The sequence below is a fragment of the Natator depressus genome, chromosome 13 (assembly GCF_965152275.1).
Source record: "Natator depressus isolate rNatDep1 chromosome 13, rNatDep2.hap1, whole genome shotgun sequence".
Lineage (NCBI taxonomy): Eukaryota > Metazoa > Chordata > Testudines > Cheloniidae > Natator > Natator depressus.
Genome location: NC_134246.1, coordinates 18,308,016 through 18,330,616, shown reverse-complemented (window position 1 = coordinate 18,330,616; position 22,601 = coordinate 18,308,016). Strand labels below are relative to the sequence as shown.

Below are 22,601 nucleotides of genomic sequence, written 5' to 3'. Positions count from 1 at the left end.
GGGGGAAAAGTAAACAACGTGAAAGAGAAAAAACCATACAGAGATGCATTTCATCCCCTTCCTTCCCCAGATCCCTTCACCCCTTTCTCTTTTGCATCATCATAATTAAATTGCTGTAGAGGATTTTGTGGAAAATGATTATATCTTTGAGATAAGAGTGTCTTCCATAAGCATTCCTAATAAGGTTGAGGTCAACTCTGTGTACGAGCAATAGCAGACACTATTCATTTTGAGCTTATGTAATTTTCATTTCAAAGGAAAAACATTGAGCATGTGATTGCAAACAACTTAAACATGAAATACTGTGTTGCTTCAGGCCCGAGAGAGAGATTCTCTTTAGTGGCACAGTGCGGCAGAATGAAATATACAATTCTTAGCTCTCTAATAACCAGAAACTAAAACAAAGAAAACCCTGTCTCTCACAGAGTCTGTTCCAAAGCCCAATCCTGCAAGGAGGTAGGTGTCCTCCACTGCTGTTTGATGATCTCCTTACAGAGTCAATCCTTGCCTCCTCCACAAACAAAGCTGAAATGAACTACTCTGCCCTTGAAAGCTAAGTGGGCCAAACTAGTTTTAATCTAAAATCACTATGTTATCTGACCACACAGGAAGAAAGCTGAATTTTGTTTACAGCACAAGGCTAGAGATCAAGAGACCTAAATTATTTGTCAGCTTTACTGAAAACTTCCTGTGTGACTTTGGCAAGTCATACGGGGAAACTGAGATGCTGACAGTAAGAATGTTAAACGGGGATAATAATAAACATTACTTATTATTTGTATTATGGTAACACCCACAAAATGCTAGGCACTGCACATGTACACAGAGAGGTAAAGTCTGAAGCCCTGAAGAGCTTACAATTTAAGGGACATGTTCTGATTCACCTTAAACACATTGAATAGCACCGTACCTTCCAAGTAGTCTCACTGAAGTCAAATTTACACCCACTTGGGGTATGTCTACACAGCCACAGCAGCGAGCCTCCCAGCCTGGGTCAACTGACTTGAGCTTGAGGGGTTGTTGATAGTGCTCTGAAGCCCACCCCCTTCCCTAAGTTTCAGAACCTAAGCTCCAGCCCCAGCTGCAACTCCAAAGCATGGTTTACAGAGCTATTTTTAGACTGCTAGTGCAAGCCCTGCAAACCTGAGTCTCTCGACCCAGGATGGGATGCTCGCTGTCACAGGCTGTGTAGATACACACAGCCAGAGCAGTGTAAAAGGACTTTAGAGAATCAGGGCCACAGAATTTGACACAAAGCTCAATGACAGCAACGTGAATCTTTCCACTGACTTCAAGAAGCTTTGGTTCAGGCCCACTGATATGGTCTCTACTCTGAAGGTGCTTACAGTATTCTGAATATGCATATAAAAATTCCCAACTCTTCTGTTCTTACTAACTGTGATAAACGCATGCCAAGAGTCTAAGGACTCCAAAGTATGTTTTTCCAGCAGATGTACCCAGTTCTTTTTTCTTGTGCCTGGAAATACAGGGATTTTATTTTTCCTTACATGTGTTGTGAAGCGTTGGGAAAGAGTTGTGAATACTGAGGAGCTGAATCTTCAGGACCATGAGGAGCAGCGTGGCTGAGAACCATCAATACTGGTCTATGGGGATACATCTTCTTTGAGATTCTGAAGAAGCTGATACTGTCATTGGTGATCAGGTCAGTCAGATAATCCTGGAAGAGGAGAAAAAAGTTGAATAAAATATTCCAACAGCCAATTAGAGTCCTAGATAGTCTTGGGTATCACCAGAGACAGGGGAAACCAGATTATTTAGCCTGGAAAGGAAGAGTAATGAGAGACTAAGATTAGGTTGTTAAAATTATGAACAATAAATAAAAAAAAAACAGATCATTCCCTCCTCTCTATCCAATGGTATGGAAAAAACAACAGGCCCCTCCAAGATATTAAGGGCAGCTAAATTTAGAAAAACTAGGAAAGCTTCTTCACACATGTGTCTAACCAAATTGGGGAACTCACTAGTTCAGAGGGTCAGTCAAATAGCATGGCTGGATTTTTTAAAGGTAATGTATAATTACAGGATTGTTTGTGTTCTGAGGTTGAGATTTTCAAAGCATGCAAGAGGATTTAGGCACATTGTCTATTGAAAGAATGCTCTGGAAATCTCAACTGATTTGTGGGGTTTTTTTTTTTGCCTTCCTCTGAAGCATCAGGCAGTTACTAAGGCTAGCAGCCAGATACTGGACTCGTTGGACCAATAGTCTGACTCAGCATGGCAGATATAAGAGCGGTACTCAGATACCATAATGATGGGTGCAACATAACAATGTAAAGGTAGGTAGGTAGGTAGACGCCTCCATTAAAAAACAAATCTGAAAACTCAGCGGAGTCCCCTGGGAAAACAAACTGAACATCCTTGGTGACCCGATAGAGTATCAAGTACATGTTGTGATACTGGAAGCATGTGGATTGAAGACGGTGTCTTTGTGACACTCCCTGAATATCAAGAAAACTCTATACACCAACATAAGTTTCAGACACCAGCATGGTATTATTTATTGTAAAACAAACACAAGCACAAAAGAGACTGGCTTTTCACCTCCAAAATAAAACCACATGCAGTGTCTTGCTTTTGTCAAGTCACCAAGTATGAGTGTGGTTCACATCACAGAGGATGGAATACCTCCCTGGTTTTCCCTTCAAGCACAGCTTTCTTTCATCAGCCCAGTCCCTTGCTTCCCAGTGCACCTCCCTTTTATAGAGTAAAGGAAATGCAAAGGCGCCAGACTGACAGTCCTGGAGACTGAACTACTCTGTTTTGCTATATAACAAATCAAGTACAGTACAGTCAGTGCCTTCTCAATCTTCTTCACCCTGCCATGGAGGTGCAAGAGAAAGTCAGCTTTCATTACTCAAAAGGGGCCTCTCTCACTTGATTTCTTTGTTCAAACTTAGCACAACTGCTTGCTGCCTCTCTCAGAACCAGGCTGACCAGTCTCCAATATATACCTTTGCATATCAGTCCTGACTTGAAGCATTCCTGCTATTCCAATCCTTGGTGTACCCTATCCAAGTCTGCCATCTGTTCTGAATTATGTGGTGTATTCGTGATATGAGTAACTATCTACAGAGAACAAAGCAGACACCACCAACTCATTTCAATTATGAAAGCCTGTGTAGATAAGCATAACTCCACCAAAAACAACACAGGCCTATCTGCTGAGGACCTGACCCTCTATATCTGAAAAACTCTTCTTAATGTCCATTAAGGAACTGAAAGTCAACATTCTAAAAGGGAACCCTGGAGTAATAATATACTCACATTTAACTAAAACATATATGTATTTTCTAAGCCTGCTGTAAGACATAATGAAGACAGAAAGACCTTTTGTTCTTGGGTCTGGCCTGTGAAGCGAATATGGATTTCTATTCCATTCTAAAGGGCAAGGGCACTTGACAGGTCAAAATCGCCCTCAAATTAAAATTTTGTAAAAATAAGCATTTGCAAAACCTAAGACCAAATGGAAATATTGCCATGAATTTATTTTTTATTTAAGCCTCCACTTAAGAGAGATTTCAAAAATTAAATGCAATGTTTTAAAAAACCTAAATATGGGAAATTATGCTAATGCATACAAAGTTAAATAGATAAGAAACCGATACGAAAAGTGTAACTGACTAGTACATTTTCTGGCTAATATTTAGATTGTAAAAAGTGAATAATGATTTTGTTTGCATCAATTTGTAGGGTGCCAAGCTTGAAATATTTTTAATGGGCCTGATTTTCAGAGAGCATGTACCCACTACCAATGTTCCCTCTAATTTTTGACAGGCCGTGTGCGCAAAAAATTTCTTCTGTGCAAATTGTTGTGCTTCTGTGTAAATTTTTGTGCGCACGGTGTTTCGCCATGTGCACGGGGTTTAGGATCTGTGTGCATGTGTGCACATGCACACAGCTTACAGGGAACAGTGCCCAATACTCACTTTTGAAAATCATGGTCTTAACTGTCTAAAATAAGAGTTAACAAAAAGTAAACTAACATAATAATATTAAAAATGGGATTTTTTCTTTAACGGTATTTTTAATAAGGATATCTGTTTTAAAAATATAATTCTTAACATGTCAGTTATCCTTTAATATGAACTTTGTATTAAATTAGGATCTCAAATATTTAATTTGTACAACTAAGAGGTCAATGGCTCAAGGAAGCACCAAACTAGGCTTTGCTAACTTATGTGCCAGTGGGGCAGAGATGTTAGAAACAAAAAGGTATTTGTTTTATGATGTGGAAGGGTCATTAAAACAATCTCTCTGAAGTCACGTTACTTCAACTTGTCTCTTCGTGGACAATTTAGTTATTAAAAGAAAAACATAAAAGGAGGGAAGGAAACATACAGTAGCATGTTTCCAATACTGATCAATCCACCACTATCTTACAAATGATTATAATGTTACAGTGAGAATTAACTATAGTTATAGTTAACTATAATTATAACTTTTACTTCTAAATCCAGAACCACGTGATGTCACTTAGCAACCATTTGCTTTTCCCCTCTCCTTCAAACAATGCCCTGTTTCACTCTTGAACTGTTTCCTTCAGGTTCCAGTTTTTCTAACCAAAGGAGTTTACCAATAAATTATTTACAGCCATAAATCAGAGATTCTGCAACCCACTTTAGGAAATCACACAAGCTGGCGGCTTTGACAAATGCATGCATTTTGCTCAAGTAAACATTCTCCTTGTTAGTAGACATTATACAGCATGAGATGAGAAAGGGAAGTGGTGGGGCCTGTGCTGGGGAGATGGGTGCCGAACATTTTAGTGAGCTAAGTCAAGGTAGACTATCCTCAAGTACTTTAGCAAGAGATATATGTAACAGTTACACATCCACAGCATTCACATAGCAAGGACAGTTTTAATGTGTGATGCACTATGGACTCCCCAAAATTATCATACTGTGACCATGAAACAGGCTTTCACTTAAGAAATACACACATACAAACAGAGGTGAAAGTAAGCCAGTATGCCCCGGTGGCTGGAGCCCCAGGCCCTTTAAATTGCCTCCAGAGCCCTGCTGCTGGAGCCCTGGGGTAGCGACTGCAGAGCTCCGGCAGCTATTTAAAGGGCCTGGGGCTCCCCTGCTTCTACCGCCTGGGCCCTTTAAATAGCCGCTGGAGCCCTGGGGTAGCGGGGGCTCCAAGGACTATTTAAAGGGTCGGGGCTCCAGCTGCCTCTGCCGCCCTGGTCCTTTAAATAGCCGCTGGAGCCCTGGGGAATTGGTGGGGCTCCAGCGGCTATTTAAAGGACCAGGGCAGTAGAAGAGGGGAGCCCTGGGCCCTTTAAATAGCCCCCAGAGCCCTGGGCTGCTGCTGCTACCCCGGTGGGGGGGGGCACTTACCTTACAGGGTGGGCTGGGGCTGGCTCTGATCCCCTCAACACCGCCCCTTCCGCCCTAGGCCCTGCCCCTTCCGGGGGCCAGAGCTGGCCCCAGAGTACCGGTAAGTCACTCGACTTACTTTCACCCCTGCAAACAAACCAATCCACCCACCCACCCTAAGTAGAAGGAATCAGATACTAAATTTCATTTACACTTGTGAAACCCCACTGAAGTCAGTTTTATTTCTCCAGCTGTACACCACTGTAACAGGCCAGAGGCCGGCCCCGTGAGTGTTAACTGAAGTGCAGAGCAGTGGAATTTACCAGTCTTGATGCAATTAAATCCATTTCTCAGCTTGTAAGACATATTGACGTTTTTACAGCCTTAGGATGTGTAACTTATATTCTTGTAGTTGCTAAGAACATTTTAAATAACATGTCCACCAGAAGTGAAGAGATAATGTATGGTCCAAAGGAACTGCCTTAGGGGCTTAAGCAGATTTTACTAGCACTGTCTTTCAATTATGAAAAGAATACTTTAATTTAGACTGAATCCATAAAGTGCTTGTATTCTTCTTGCAATCATGTCCAAAAGGAAAAAATTCAAAATAAATCAATAGGACCTACCCTAGAGTAGTCAAATCCATGCTTCTCCTTCACGCCATTTCTACAGAGTGTGTAGTTGTAAAAGCGAGAGTTTTTAAGTAATCCAACCCATTCTTTCCAGCCAGGAGGCACATAGGAACCATTGTATTCATTAAGGTACTTCCCAAAGAAAGCTGGAGGAGAGAAAGGAGAGCTAGAATAAGTAGGTATAATACAAACACCTCAGAGACCATATTTTACCACACACTTCAGTTTTTGTCTTCATCCAGGTACATTTAACATGGACTGCACATAGTGAGATGTCTTACAAAATTCTGTGTACAGCCTTCCCTGAATTTCAGAGCTCTCTAACATTATAGGTCATTTGCATTTACACACCACTTGTATAAGAAATAAACCAGACCAAACTAATAACTGAAACTGCATTTAAAGTACCTATAATAGTGGTTGATACATTCAGGGTCAGTGAAACTGAGCATAACATGTCTCAAATAATGCCAATTGCCACTTTACCTCATCCTACCCTGAACAACCCAATTTAGCTGCCCTCTTCATATTGGTTACACACATTTAAGCGATCTCCAGCTAAGTAAGTGCTCAGCAGCTTCAGGCTGGTGTGGGAGACCCAACAACAAATGAGACGGTTCACAAAGTGATGAAATTTCAAACCAAAGGCTTAAAAGAAATGGACCAGCAGCCTGTTTGGCAGAAGAAATGAAGAGTATAAGAGACACTAAAGAAAGCTATGCAGGTGTGAGAGTCTTCCTCCTGGAATAGCTATTTAGACTGATCAGTCTCCTGTAAGCCTCAGATGCACTGACACAAATTACTTAACAGAAAATGGAGGAGAAAAATACAAAATATTAATATTATACAGAAAAAGCACAAATTCACCAGGATGTTATAATACTCCCAGTGATGCTATCCTGGTACAGCAGTTTTTATATGTTAAAAGTTAATAGCACACAATTTTCACTAAATAATTTACATATTGTCTAATTACTACACAAATGTAAGGTTGCTGTACTGAAATGCACAAATGCTCTATCCACTCTGATAAGGTCTATGGCAATATTCTGCTGTCAAATCTGCAGAGTGCATCTTGACAATGACGTCCCACTCACTTTTCATACTCAATTCCCATGGATCTCAACTGTTAATGCTTTGCTATATGAATAAAGACACCCACAGTGGGCTAGAGTAGAGACTATCACACTCATTCCTCTTTAGATTCTACAGATTTTTAACCCAGAATTGAACAATGAATGTGGCAACTCATGATGATGCTCTTGTCAATTGACATGTATGTGTATGCAGAGAGAGCAGAAGATTGCAGTGGAGTGATCTGAGACCAGCATTTTCCCCTAAAGCTGTAGACTGAGATTTTCAAAGGAGCCTAAGGGATTTGGACACACAATTCCCATACATTTTTATTGGGAATTGGATTCCATATTCCTTAGGCAGTTTTGAAAATCTTAGCAATAGTGCCCGATTCTGACCTCCCTTACATTTGTGCATATCAGGAGGATTTTCATGAAATTGGTGGGCCAGATTCTCAGCTGGTGCAAATGGCTACAGCTCCAATGAAGTCAATGGAAATATGCTTTTTTGCACCATCTAAGGATTTCTCCCAAAGGGAATTAAGTCAATGTGAGAGAGATCCCCTTATCATCCACCAATAGCACAGTTCCTACTTGATAAGACACAGAAGTTAAAGTGCACAATCTAGATATGATTAAAAAAATAATGGGTAAAAGATGTACCTGAGGACAAAGGGACAGATCATCAGGTGGCGTAAGTTGACATTGCTCCACTGACTTCACCAGCTGAGAATCTGACCCAAAAGCTCAGTGGAACTAGCACGATGGGGAACACGGGACTAGCAATAAAGATGGAAATATTTCAAAGCAGTGAATAACTGGACAACTTCCCAGGGACATTTAGTGAATAAGGTCCGACCTGAAGAGCTACAGCAGAATTTCAAAATGTAATTGGAAAAAGTTTATCCATCATCCTCTTCAACAGAAAATTAAGGTGGTCAACTAATGTGTCTCCCTAGCCATGACTAATGGAGTCAAAATCTGAGATCTTTTAAAACAGATGGAAGTGCTGAAAGAATTATGGTCTAATATGCAGAAGACAGTATGTGGAGATAGAAGATCCATTGAAGAGACATGAATGAATAAATATAGTAAATATTTTGAAAGTCATCCAAGGAGCTTAAACAACTTTTCAAAGGTGGGTTAACATTGTTTTTGTTATTTTATAGATGAATAACTGAGCCACAGGTGGGTTAACTGATTTGTAAGTCTGTATGCGGTGTCGTAGCCATATTGATCTCAGAATATTACAGGAAAGGTGGGTGACCCCATCCTGAAAGAAATCTTTTCTGAATCCCCTCTTCTTGCCTTCAAACAACCCCCCAGCCTCTCCAAGCTCATCATCAGAAGCAAGTTCCTCACAGACCAAGACACACCAACTCAATGCAGTACCAGACACAGCACAAAACCTGCAGTCATATCTCCACTACTACAGTGATCAACAACTTCCACAACACATTTTTCAAGATCCATGGGTCCTACACATGCCTATCACAACACGCGGTGTACCTCATCCAGTGCACTAAATGACCCGATAGCAACTATGTGGGTGAAACCAGACAATCACTGCGCTCTTGAATGAACTCACATAGGAAAATGATAAAAGACAAAAAAAAAAAATCACATTACCTGTGGATGAACACTTTTCACAAAGCGATCACTCTATATCAGACTTATAAGTTGTCATCCTCAAAGGAAACCAGCACAACACTTTCAAAAGACAAGCCTGGGAGCTTAAATCCATAACTTTGCTAGACACTAGAAGTCATGGACTGAATAGTGACTCTGGATTCATGCCTTATTACAACCCCACCATGCCCCTCTGCTTTTCCTCCCCACTTCCTCTTCTCTCTGAGGGTGTTAATGGGCCACTTCACCTTGAATGGGCCCTTGAAATGTGTGTTAGTTATTTATGCTAAACAATCTGTTCTATTTTGTATTTAGCTGTGACATGAGTGAGGCCTGGTCTACACCATAGATCTGTATAGGTATATATACACACACACATACATCATTCAGGGGTGTGAAACATCCACACCCCTGAGCAACACAGTTATACCAACCTAACCCGCTGTGTAAACAGAGCTACATCAATGGGATAGCTTCGCCTGTCGACATACCTACCGCCTCCGAGGGAGCTGGATTAACTACACCAATGGGAGAAGCTCTCCTGTTGGCATAAATGTGTCGTCCCTAAAGTGCTACAGGGGCGCAGCTGCACTGCTGTAGTTCTGTAGGTGAATACAAGCCCTATGTTTCCCAGAACTGCAGAAGAGGGCTGTATAAACTCAAAAGCTCGTCTCCCTCACCAACAGAAGCTGGTCCAGTGAAAGATGTTACCTCACCCACCTTCTCTCTTGTAAGTCTGTGACCGAGTCAGCAGCATTGTGAAGAATTCTAGTTCCCCTGTTCTAATCAACAGATGACACTTCCCACTTTAATGAGACCACAGTCACCAAAATCAGACGAACTAAGAGGACAGCAACTAGCAAAGCAAAATCCACTTTACTGTAAATGGATAAAAATTGTCACGTCCTCTTAGAGCAGGGGTGGGCAAACTTTTTGACCCAAGGGCCACATTGGGGTTGCATAACTGTATGGAGGGCCAGGTAGGGAAGGCTGTGCCTCCCCAAACAGCCTGGCCCCTGCCCCCTATTCGACCCCTCCCACTTCCCGACCCGACTGCCCCCCTCAGAACTTCTGACCCATCCAACCCACCCTGCTCCTTGTCCCCTGACCGCCCCCTCCGGTAGCCCACTCCCCAAACCAGCCCCCCCAGGACTCCACCCCCTCTCCAACCCCCCATTCCATGTCCCCTGACTGCCCCCCCCAACCCCTATCCACATCCCCGCCCCCAACAGGCCCCCCGGGACTCCCACGCTTATCCAATCCCCCCATTCCCCGTCCCGACTGTCCCCCGGGACCCCCCGCCCCGGCCCCCTCACCATGCTGCTCAGAGCAGCATGTCTGGCAGCCACGCCACCCAGCTGGAGCCAGACACGCTGCCACGCTGCCCTGCAGCAGCGCACAGCCCCGCTGCCCAGAGTGCTGCCCGCATGGCAGCGTGACTGCGGGGGAGGGAGGACAACAGGGAAGGGGCCGGGAGGTTAGGGGCCAAGCAGGATGTTCCCGCAGGCCCGATGGGGCCTGAGGGCCTTAGTTTAGCCCACCTCTGTTTTAGAGGGTTGTACAGCACAAATACTTTCTCAAATGACTTTGCTTTCTGAGCAACATCCAATATTTAGAAAGTGAAAGGCAAACCACAATGATATGTGGGTAACTAAACAGAGCAGGAGATTTTGTTTTGTTTTGGCCCAGTATCAGGGGATAATGGATTGAGATATTGACTGTTGTCTACCGTGGCAGGTATGTACAAGGCAGTCTAAAGGCTTTTGTGCCTCACTCATATATTATATCCAAACAGAGTTAAATTTGGCACCGCTCCTCACCCCATTCATGGAAGCCCAGTTTCCAGTTTACCAGTCAGTTCCTCAAGCCTTTGGCTGAGCCAGCTAAAGAACGCAGGAAAGCAGGACTCTGCAAAGAATTACTTCATTGTCATTCAGCAGAGGCATTAAAGGAAAGTCGGAGGGAAGTTCCTTCCAGCACCTTTTGCATATCCATCATTGTATGTTCAGGACGGCTTTATAATCTTTCATGGATGTCAAAGTAATTTTCTCCACTGTTTCTAACCTTCCATTTCACATCTCTTTTTCTCCCTTCCTTCCTCTCAAGAACCTTAAAAAGCTCATTATTTAAACTCTTCCGAACGTTGCTCCTTTGTGCTACAGAATATGGAGCTACAGTAAAGCTCTTTTTCTGCTGGGGAAGATTTTGCTTTCATAGCGTAAAGCTTCTGTCTAACACAATTTTCTTTTTCTGCTTCAGTCCAGCCCATCAAAATAGACAGCTGCTCAGTGGAGAATGCAAGCCTTCAGTGCATCCAGCTCCAGGATTTCATTAGCAAACATTTTCAGGGACCACAGCTATATATGCACAGCTGTGTTCCAACATCCAGTCTATGAAGTAACTGTAAAAATATATCCAGATGGTTTAAAATGCTTTTTATACATGTAATAATAATAAAGTGGGTTTAAAAAAACGACTACACAGCATAGTTTCTCCCATGAATAGGTGAAGCAGGGTCTATGGCAGATAGGATGAAACTAAATGACAAGTCCTGTATACAAGGTAACCTCTCCTGCCAGATTTTATGACCCCACCAAGTTCTCGGCTCCCCAAAGTTTCCACCACTCCCAACCACCTGGAAGAGCTTTTAGTGCATGTTGGAGTTGCAGCAAGAGTTTGAAGAAACATTTTGCTGAAGGATAAAAAACAAGAACAGAGCACGTAATAATTTGCTGCTTGTTGTGGATGGATACAAAGATTTCTTTTGATAACAATTAATTTATAAATATATTTTATATATATTTTAAACCATGAACCCCAAATTCATGGTTTAAAAAGTTAATCTGGCCTGACAACAAGCAGTCTACAGAGCAAAACCAAAAGAAGAGACTTCTCAGTTTGAAAATGATCTAAAAGTGTGCATTTATGATCATGGCAAACTCTCAAGTCAATGCTCCTCCCTACCCATTCTTACAAGGCTTTTTTATGATCATTTTTAGATTTTTAAGGATACATTTCCAAAAAATGAAATGTTACAACAGAAAGGATATTCAAATCTCTTTCCATGGCTCTAAATTCAAGTGGAAATTAAGAGGCTGTTCCTAGCTGGATCATTAGAATGATGGGGGAAATTATTCATCTCATTTCATCCCACCTGGGCTGTGATGCCAACGCGCAACACTGGGAGTTAAGGATAAAGGGACTTAGCCCTGGTCTACACTACAAGTTTAGGTCCAATTTAGCAGCGTTAGATCGATTTATCCCTGCACCCGTCCACACGACAAAGCCATTTTTGTCGACTTAAAGGGCTCTTAAAATCGATTTCTGTACTCCTCCCCGATGAGGGGATTAGCACTGAAATTGACATCGCCGGGTCAAGTTTGGGGGTAGTGTGGATGCAATTCGATGGTATTGGCCTCCGGGAGCTATCCCAGAGTGCTCCATTGTGACTGCTCTGGACAGCACTTTCAACTCAGATGCACTAGCCAGGTACAGAGGAAAAGTCCTGGGAACTTTTGAATTTCATTTCCTGTTTGGCCAGTGTGGCGAGCTCATCAGCACAGGTGACCATGCAGTCCCAGAATCGCAAAAGAGCTCCAGCATGGACCGAACGGGAGGTACTGGATCTGATCACTGTATGGGGAGACAAATTCGTGCTATCAGAACTCCATTCCAAAAGACGAAAGGCCAATATATTTGCCAAAATCTCCAAGGGCATGATAGACAGAGGCTACAACAGGGATCCACAGCAATGCTGCATGAAAATTAAGGAGCTCAGGCAAGCCTACCAAAAAACCAAAGAGGCAAATGGCCGCTCTGGGTCAGAGCCCCACACATGCCGCTTCTATGATGAACTGCATGCAACTCCTACTACTACCTCACCCCTTTCTGTGGACATTTGCAAGCGGGGAGTCTCACGCAACAGGCATGAGGATTTTGGGGATGAGAAGGAGGAGGATGACGAGGATAGCGCACAGCAGGCAAGTGGAGAAACCATTCTTCCCGACAGCCAGGAACTGTTTATCACCCTGGAGCCAATACCCTCCCAACACGGGCTCCTGGACCATGAAGCCAGAGAAGGCACCTCTGGTGAGTGTGCCTTTGTAAATACAATACATGGTTTAAAAGCAAGCGTGTTTGTTTATTTTTGTGCTTCATGGCAGGGGAAAGCAAGTCACAAAGTTCCATGAAAGTGCCCTTACGCATGCGAAATTTTCGCAGCCACTGGGAATCATCCCAGACCTGCAACACTATGTGGTCCCACCAGTCTGTGCTTGTTTCACGGGCCCAGAATCAGCGTTCCACGGCATGAGCCTGCCCCATTGCCACCAGGATGGCCAAACTGCTGGGGCCCGTGCTTTGAGAGAAGTCTGTGTCCATGTCCTCATCACTCTCGTCACCGCGCTGCCGTCGCCTCCTCGCCTGCTTTTTCAGGTTCTGATTCTGCATATACTGCAGGATAATGTGCAAGGTGTTTACAAAGCTCATAACTGCCGCGATGATCTGAATGGGCTCCATGCTTGCTGTGTTATGGCGTCTGCAGGAGAGCAGAGTTGCAGCAGAAGCAGTGTATGACGATGGTTAGCAGTACCCAGGAGGACCAGAACAGACCCCCCCGAACTGCAGGAGAGCAGAGTTGCAGCGGAAGCGGTGGATGATGATGGTTAGCAGACCTACTGCACCGTCTGCTGCCAGCAGCACCCAGGACACAACAGCAGCTGTGTCGGTGAGCTGAGCTGAGCGGGCTGCACGTTTGCCATGGTATGGCATCTGCGCAGAAAAAAGGCGCGAAACGATTGTCTGCCGTTGTTTTCATGGAGCGAGGGGAGACTGACGACATGTACCCAAAACCACCCGCGACAATGTTTTTGCCCCATCAGGCATTGGGAGCTTAACCCAGAATTCCAATGGGTGGCAAAGACTGCGGGAACTGTGGGATAGCTACCCACAGAGCACCACTCCGTAAGTCAATGCTAACCACAGTAGTGAGGATGCACTCCGCTGACTTAATGCGCTTAGTGTGGACATACGCAATCGACTGTACAAAATTGATTTCTAAAAATCAACTTCTATAATATCGACCTAATTTCGTAGTGTAGATTTACCCTGAGTCTAATCTCACTTATTCCAGTTTAGATTGGGAGTAATTCTGCAGACGTCAATGGAGTTTCATGAATGTAAAATTGGTGAGAGACAGAATCAAGGCCACAGTTATTTGTCTTCACTCATTCGCCTTGACAATGGAGTTCAAGTCATATTTAGTGCTATATAATCAGAGTTTCTTTTTTATTTAGATAAGTTTTTGTTAACTAGGGATCAAGAATCTTTATGCACTTCAGTTTAACAATAAAATCAGAGTGCTTATGTTCCTTTAAAATAGGTAACAGGATGAAATTAAGAAACAAATGCACAGGTGGAATATCATTAATAACTTCCTGACGGTGATATGTTACATTATGGAATAGTTTCCCCCATGAGAAGCAGTGGAAGCTAAATCTCTTATGATATTTAAGCCTACAGTGGGATTATGCACTAGAAAAATATATTATAAGCAGCATTCTTGCCCTGGGTTGAATGACCTAGAAACAGCCTAATAGGGCTCTCTCATCTCCAATTTAATTTACGTGATTCCCAAATTTTAGCATACAGATTTATATTTCTAAATAATTTTGTTAACAAAATAGTGCAATGAAGATTGAAGCTCAGAAAAGCAAAGTCAGGCTTCTCCTTATTACGGGGTACAAGAGCTAAGAGTTTATACTATTACTTCTTCCCCTCAAAACCCCCTGTGCTACTTATTTATATCCACCTGCTACCCAGTTAACACCCTGTTAATCACTGCAGGTGTATGCAGTTTAACTTCAAACCTCTGTGCCATAACCATTAACCTTCTACATTCCAAATCGGATATCATGTGTCAAGTACTTTGTAGAACTTTGTGTTCATTCTGATATATTTTTAGTAGCCGTCTTTCCAACCATTTGTTAAGGTTTTTAGCTGCCAATCTGAAAGTTTGCCATATGAGTTTGTTTATTCCTCTGAATTTCTGTTTCTAATTTTTCCAGGTCAAGTGTTTGAGCTAAAATTTGCAACTATTCAGTTTTGAACGGAAAAGCAGCATTTCTGCTCTGATTCCTATTATGTATCTAGCCAAAATTATTTTGTAACACTTTCTTGCTTTGTAAAAGGCATTAAGATAAAATCATGTGTTAAGTGAGAGAGTTTTCAGCAAGGCAGGGTATTTATGTGGACTAACAACAAGCACAAACTCTCAAGGTCAAGTTCAGAACTCACATCGGACCAAATTCTGCACTCACACTGGTAGTGTACTCTAGGATTAAGTCCAACAAAGTGAATGGATTTAAAGTGGTGTAACATTGATAGATCTCAGTTAAGAATGTGGCCATTTACTCCAATGGTAGTCAGTATAAAATCTGTCCCTCAGGGACAGTTTTTCAGAAGAGCTCAGCTCTGTTAGGCACCAAAATAAAAGGCCAGATTTTCAAAAAACCTTAGTACATTAGGTAGCGCTACTGAAAATCTGGCCTTCAATTAGGTGCCTAAATGGAAGCTGAGCTCCTGAGCTCTTCTGAAAATTGTGTTGAACTGACCAGTTGAAAATCTGACCCTTAGCATTTAGCAATAATAGGAATTGTAGCTCTGCCGCAAAAAGTTAAAATATTGGCCATAAGTATTATTAGCTCAGTAATAGTTATAAATCTTATGAGCCACAGAAAATATACAATAGGTTCTTATACACAAAATCCTTTTTGAAAGATGAAAAGGAGAGTTTAGGGCCACATTTTGCACCTCAAACCCCATCCAACTCCATTGATTCTTGGGTACAAGCAATGGCACAATTTGGCTCACAGGGATTTTTTTTTAAAACCAGGAAATGTTTGCTGGAAATCAGAGATTTAGTGCATCTGCCACATAGTCCTCGAAAATGATGAAATCTTTCAGGAACTTAACAGTCAGCTAGGATTAAAGAAAGAGAAGTATTAGGTGCATTCTTTAAAAAGTCTGTTGCACACTGTGCATTACAGTATGCTGTCGGCCCAAAGCTGCCCTAAAGCTTGTGTACCCCGCCCATCACTGCGGAGAAACCTCTACTGGCTTAGAGTTTGAGCAGGGGTCAGGGCTCATACCCATCCCCTTCTCCCAGAAGTTGATTTAGAATTTGGGGCTGGAGTGAAAAAGGATATCCCGATGGTCCGATGATTCCTGATTGCTCTAAAAGCCCTAGGGGGCCATCGGCAGCCAGTGCAATTACAGCAGCCACTAGACTGCTCTAATTTATGCCAGGGGACGGGTCTGGTACACACCTAAGGGAACATAAAGGTACGTTTTACAATATCTTTGTGCACCCTCCTGAGTCTGTAATGCACATTCCTCAGCTGCAGCCAAGGCTCAGTCCCTGTGGTTATTTACTGGCTCAGGCTGGCTGATGGGGGCGGTGAGTGGAGCCAACTAAAAGAGAAGAATTTTACCAAAATATTTTGAAGTGGTCAACAAGGAATTAAAACAGAAGAATGTAGATAATAAGCCAACTCCTGTTTGTCTCTCTCAGGTAGGTAGGCCCAATGGAAACAATGGGACAGAGTGTGCTCCCATTAAAACCAATGGGACTATTCAAGTAAAGGAAGCAAGATTACATTTGTAAGGCCCAGATCCCTTTTCCTGAAATAAGCCAGCACGTGCTGAATGGAGAAAAGCCCTATCAGCCATATTCTCAAAATGGTTTGTTTTAAGATTAGATAGGAGATTTTGCGAATGTAGTCATGACATTCTTGGCAAAGAAAAGGAGTACTTGTGGCACCTTAGAGACTAACCAATTTATTTGAGCATAAGCTTTCGTGAGAGCTCACGAAAGCTTATGCTCAAATAAATTGGTTAGTCTCTAAGGTGCCACAAGTACTCCTTTTCTTTTTGCAAATACAGACTAACACGGCTGTTACTCTGAAACATGACTACATTGTTTCCCTCAGTTGATGCCAGAGGTGGAAAGCAGTAACATTGGAAATGTAATTCAGAACTCAGTTTAGCAATGCAATGCCCTGCCACTAGGTCAGTCCACTCAAACATTTACAGATCTTGACGGCCAGCTGTGACTATTCTAGTTTGCTACTTTCCCAGAATGCTTCCCCCTCTGCCCTCCTCCCCAAACTCCTCAAAGCATAGTACATTACAAACTGACCACATGGCATTACTACCTCTTTTTGCAACACAAGCCCAAAAAGAATCACATTCTTCGGATTTATCCTCCAGTCTTCAGATGTAACATTTCCTCTTTGCACGGTGAAAGCTGTGATGCCTGAATCATCATGATGTGAAACAGTGAGAGAGAGAGAGAGAGAGAGATGCACATTGCCCCTGACACCATTCTAAGTACATTGCTCGTGCAGCTGCTATCTCAACTTCCTGATCTTTTTAAAGGCACTCTCTCTCTGTCCTGTGTCCATCTTGCTCTATATGGAGAAGGGGTAAGTTGGGGGGTAGGGGCAGGCAGACACCCTGAAATTAGCCCCCCCTCTTCTCCCCTCCCCTTCACAGCAAGCAGGAGGCTCCCGGGAGCAGCTCCAAGGCAGAGGGCAGGAGCAGCACATGGCAGTGGGGGGAGGGACAGCTGAACTGCTGGCAATTGATAGCCTGCTGGGCGGCTGCCACACAGGGAACTTAGGGGAGTGGGGAGCTGATAGGGGGGCTGCTGGTCCACTCTGGTTCCAAGCCCCTACCAGCTCGCTCCAACAGGCTGCCCTTCCTGCAAGCAGTGGACAAAGCAGGCAGCTGCCAAATAACGTTATAAGGGAGCACTGCACAACTTTAAACGAGCATGTTCCCTAATTGATCAGCAACCTAACAACAAAACCAGGTTAACCGGGATGACTTTAAGTGAGGAGTTACTGTACCATGTTCTGTTCTGCTAGACTCTTCCATTAAGAGATTTCAAAAAATCTATTGCTTTGTCTTTGAGCTGGATACAACAAGTCAAACTTTCCCACTACCCTACCAAACCACATGTTGCTGCTGCGCTGGATGAGTCTGTAAACAGTACGGGCCACATACAATCTGTCTGAGCACTTAGAAAAGCCGTCTTTAGAAGCTGCATTAGAGTTGTTGCTTGGAGTTTGATTGTAACCTTACCACTCTGTGGATTAGCCTCTGCAGTCATAAAAAATAAGGGTGTCTTAGAGATGTTGTGCATCAATATAATTTTGAAAAGCTGAATGACAGTTCTGCAAAAGACAGAGTTCTGGAGAATACCATTAGAAAGGAAGTACTCAGTTATCATAATGAGGAGTGTGAAATACATGCCTAGATGGACAGAGATCCTAGACAATACAGGGAAAATCTCTGCTCAGTCTTTTGGCTAAGATCCTGCCTAATATCTGGTGCATGCTCTGTTAGACACAATCTGATAGGTCTTTTTAATCTGTAAATACTATGGTCCTAAATGATGTAACATGGATTTTGAAAGCATTTTGATAATGTGCAAATATTCTATTTAGCGTTTTGCTGTTTTGAAGGCTATGAGATAAGAATCCTATTTTTAAGAAATAACACACAAAAAATTGCTACTTGGCAAAAATGATAAATCAATATGACAAAGCCATTATACTTTAAATGCTAGAATTGGCATCCTATCATAAGAGTAAATTACTGGAAAAAAGATGAGGTGTTTCTGACAATCTAAAATATCTAATGCTGAAAACAGATACAGTCACGCAAAACGGAAAGGGAGAGGTGCCAGTGATATGTGGCTAGGCAAAAGGAAACCAGATACTTTTTTTGGTTTACTTCTACAGCCATGGATGTTTTCATGTCAGGTACAGAGACAAGCATTGTTGGACCCTGACTACACTGTGGATCTAAGTTAGAAAGATATTTATAGAAGGGCATATGCTCCTCTCTTCTACAGAATGCTTAGGGAAGCCTGTAGACTAAGTCATAGGAGGTAGCCAGAGGGGATAGGTGGCTATGCAGTGGAATCCTCTCTAGTGTACAGATGCCTCATTTCTGCAGCAGCTGCATGAAGCCCAGCTGTGGTTCGGACAGTCAGTCAGGGGGAGGAGCCAAGGAAACAGAGTTCCAGATAGCATGTTCCCTCTTAATTCCACAAGAGCTCACAGTACATTTACATAGTAAGTTACAAATGCTCAGAGCCCTGTCGATATACACTGTGGAGGAGGCCAGATTCCGCACTAGTCAGTTACATAAGGCGAGAGTTGGAGTCAGGAGAGTGGCTCCAATACACAGAAGACCAGAAATCCAAGAGCCTGTTCCCGGAAGATTTTGTTCTCCCTAATTTCCCTGCAGAAATTTCTCCCTATACCGCACTGCTACAGGCCCTGCCTGCCAGAGAAGATACCGTAGTTAGAGGCAGTGGATTATGGGCTATAGATCTGCCCTTCACTTCTGTTCCTTTTAACATGGCACCCGGTTGCTCCCTGCAATAACTGCTACCATAGTAAATTTTATACGCAAAAATCCTCCATCCAAGTTATTTTCAAGCATAGAGGTCTCCAAAACTGCCTACAAATGGGGTATTATTGGTCTGACAGCCCCTGCTAGGATGTTTCAAAACAGAGAGTAATGTGACTTAGGCAAATAGTAGTTGAAAGTCATTGAAAGTCAATGGACTTAGGAACTTAAGTGCCTAAGTGACATCTGAGAATGGAATTTAGGCACCTACGTTACTTGGATTAAAATTTTCAATAGTGCCTAAGTTCCTCATCTAGTACAAAATTCTGCTTTCCTGGGTTCAGGGAGTTATCTGAGTTGGGATACATTCTTTCCCAACATGCATAGAACTCCCAGTGGGAGGAAGCATGGTCTAGTGGCTAGGGCACCAGACTGCAAGCTAGAAAACCTTGCTTCTGCTCTCAGCTTTGCCAGTGACCTGCTGAGTGACCTTGGGCGAGTCACATCATCACTTGACATCTGTTTTTCCTCCCAACTTTGTCTGTCTTGTCTATAAGCTCCTCAAGGCACAGGCTGTCTCTTACTATGCATTTGTGACCCCACTGTGCCAGGCACTGTATAATCTCAGTTGGGGTCTCCAAGTATTACTATAATAGAAGTAATAAATAACAAACAACACTGGAAAGCAGGATGCTGCAGGGATGAGCTGAGAATCTGAAAATTTTGCCTTTATAATCCAGTCATCTTTTCTGGGTTCATTCCTCCCATAATAAACATTTACCAATAGCATTTCTTCTATTTCTTAGAATTAAATTTATGTTAAAGTTATTTTGAAATGTCAAAGCCTCAGACAGTGATGCAGAAAAATAATTATTTGAATGCAGCCAGTTACTGTATCTGTTTAGTCTAATACTAACAGGAGGAAATGGAACATTGAGACTGAATTTTAATGAATTAATTAGTTAATTATTGTAAAGGCTTGCGAAAGTGCTAAGTATGATTATTACTTTTATTCCCAGGAAACCGCAAATAATAGCAGAGCTAGGCCTCCTAAAATGATATTTCTCTAAGTTCATAAAAAATGAATGATGTAAACTGGTATTTATTAATTTTTTTGTAGAATTCAAGTATGAGCCCAATGTCACTAGGCCAGATTCTGCCATCCTGACTCAAAATGAGTAGCCTTTTATTGTGTGAATAGCCCCACTTAAAACACTGGGCTACATGTGCAGTAGTTTACTACTTAACATGAATGAGGCTACCCTAATCTGGCCCATATATATAAATGTGTGTTGCACCTGCTGCATTTTGGACCTAGTTAAATGCTGATGTAAGTGAACGTAACTCCCACTGAAGCCTCACAGAAGCCAATACCCACTTCCACCAGAGCTGAATTTGGCCCACTGTCCCTATCTCTGATGAATTTAATTAGATACACAAGCCTTTTCATTTCCTGGCTGTAGATGAGACTGAAAAAACCTATAATATTCTGGAATGAGTCACCAATGTTAAGACCTAATCGGTAAGACAAACAAACAAAAACAAAAAACTTTTCTCATTAATGTCTAGAGAAAAAGTTTAGGTTAGCGTTACAATCAAATACCTTGGTATTTGTTACTAGGAAAAAAAACACCTCCACAACAGTGGATCCTGCATTTTAAGTGCCGCTTCCTTGAAAGAGATGTGTGTATTCATGGAAAACAGAACCTTCTTTCTGTAAATGTTTATACACGGAATCTTTGGCAGTCAATTCTCAGACACTCAGAAATGTTTATCACAAGATCTCTTTGTTTTCCCTCCATTCTAGACGTCTCCTGCTCAGGGTCTGAGCCTCAGTGCCCACTATTTCACATCATGATGATTCAGGCATCACAGCTTTCACCATGCTTTTCCACAAATGAATGTTCAACTGACTTAATGTGTTTACCTAAATTGTCCTTCCTGTATAATTTCCCACAATGTGTAATAAGGCAATGATATGAGAAGCTCTTGAGTTGGACTGTTTGATGTACAGAGAGCAGGAACTCACTGTCTGCATGGATGAGATGCACAGACAGAACAAGACAGCCTTTATAGTTACCCCTCACGACACCAGCATTTTCCATACTGCAAGCCAAATTAATGCTCATGATGACACACATATATACTCTTAGTTGCTACATGCTTGGTGGCAGAAGGAAAGGAAAAGCCAAGCTCTGTACCGTCCCAGTGCTTATTTTAACTGATTCACAGAAGGGTGAAACACAGCTCAGTCCTGAATCTTATCACTCTGAGTGAAATCTGCCTCTACTGAATTCGGTAACAAAACACCCACCCATTGACTTCAATACAGCCTGGATTTCACTGTCTTGTTTATGGCGTTCAAGCAATGTTGATTGGTGCTCTATAAATATGATGGATTGGTAGAGAGTTTAAAAACTACAAACAGAGACTGAACCTCAGGAAGTGATTGTGGGACTATCATGCTGTTCTCTTGCCCTCCTACACTTTTTTCACTCCATCTAGTGTGGGAGAATCCTGCGTCATGCTGGTTCTCCTGTCTGCACTTAAGTGGCACTGTTCCAGGGGTGTCGGCAGCAGCTGCATAAATCTGTCTGGAACTGCATGAGTCTGAACAATTCCAAACCACTGCTTCTATTGCCACTGGAAAATACCACAGTGCAGGTAAGAGAACAGGTAGGAAGATCCCACAGAATGGTGAGAATCCTAGTCTGCAACAGGGACATAATGCAGGGACAGACACTGAAACCACAATGGGGAGGGCCAAAGTCATACAGAAACTAGAGAGGTGGAAAAGGGGAGAGGCAGGGAAATGAAGGAAGGTAAAGGAGAGAAGAGGGTGAAGAAGAGAAAGGAGGGAAGAAATTATAAAGAAAAGAGAGAAAGACTGGACTGGGAGCTAAAAGGAACTACAAAATAAATAAAATATTTAAAATAAAACCTCCCCTTAAAGTTTTGAATCTCCCCATTTGAAAGTGAATGTACGAGAGCTTCCTTCCTTAAGGTCCCCCCTCAAATGAAAAGTCTAACATGAAACGAAATCATCATATAGTCTCAGAGCAAATCAGTGTTACTGTCTTTGACTTCAATGAGATTTATGCATGTGCTTACATGATTTCTTTAACAGGGAGCCTTTCCTGAATCAGGGCCTTTGTTCAGGGCTGCAGCCATTTTCAAACAGGACCTCACATTTCAGCAGTAAAATTTTACTTGTCACAGCTGAAAATACCCTCCTAAGCAGCTTCTTCTTGAAATGTGAGATAATGAGCGTGATAGCAAAGCTTCTAAAATGTGAATCCTTGAGATGAGTTAGTGAAGCAGATAAATCTGATAAGATCTCTGGAAGAAGCAGGTAAAATGCACTGCCACACAGCAGATACACCTCCTTATCAGTAAATTCAAGCCAGAAATCATAAATGAACAGCATGCTCTAGAGTTTCAGCCAGCCTTCGTTAGTGGCCACTGTTGAATTTGCTTCTATGAACAAAACCTTGCATTTATCT

General features: G+C 42.4%; 1 protein-coding gene across 4 annotated transcripts in view; it reads right to left on the bottom strand.

The window, feature by feature from the left end:
- SULF2 (sulfatase 2) overlaps positions 1-22,601 on the bottom strand; it is a 238,580-nt gene that overhangs the window by 56,532 nt on the left and 159,447 nt on the right. For all 4 annotated transcript variants that reach the window (XM_074970050.1, XM_074970048.1, XM_074970047.1 and 1 more), the window contains 2 exons: positions 5,969-6,120; positions 1,509-1,678 (listed from right to left, as the gene is read on the bottom strand). In XM_074970050.1, the coding sequence (XP_074826151.1) occupies positions 1,509-1,678; positions 5,969-6,120 (322 nt within the window). The remainder of the gene's footprint in view (positions 1-1,508; positions 1,679-5,968; positions 6,121-22,601) is intronic.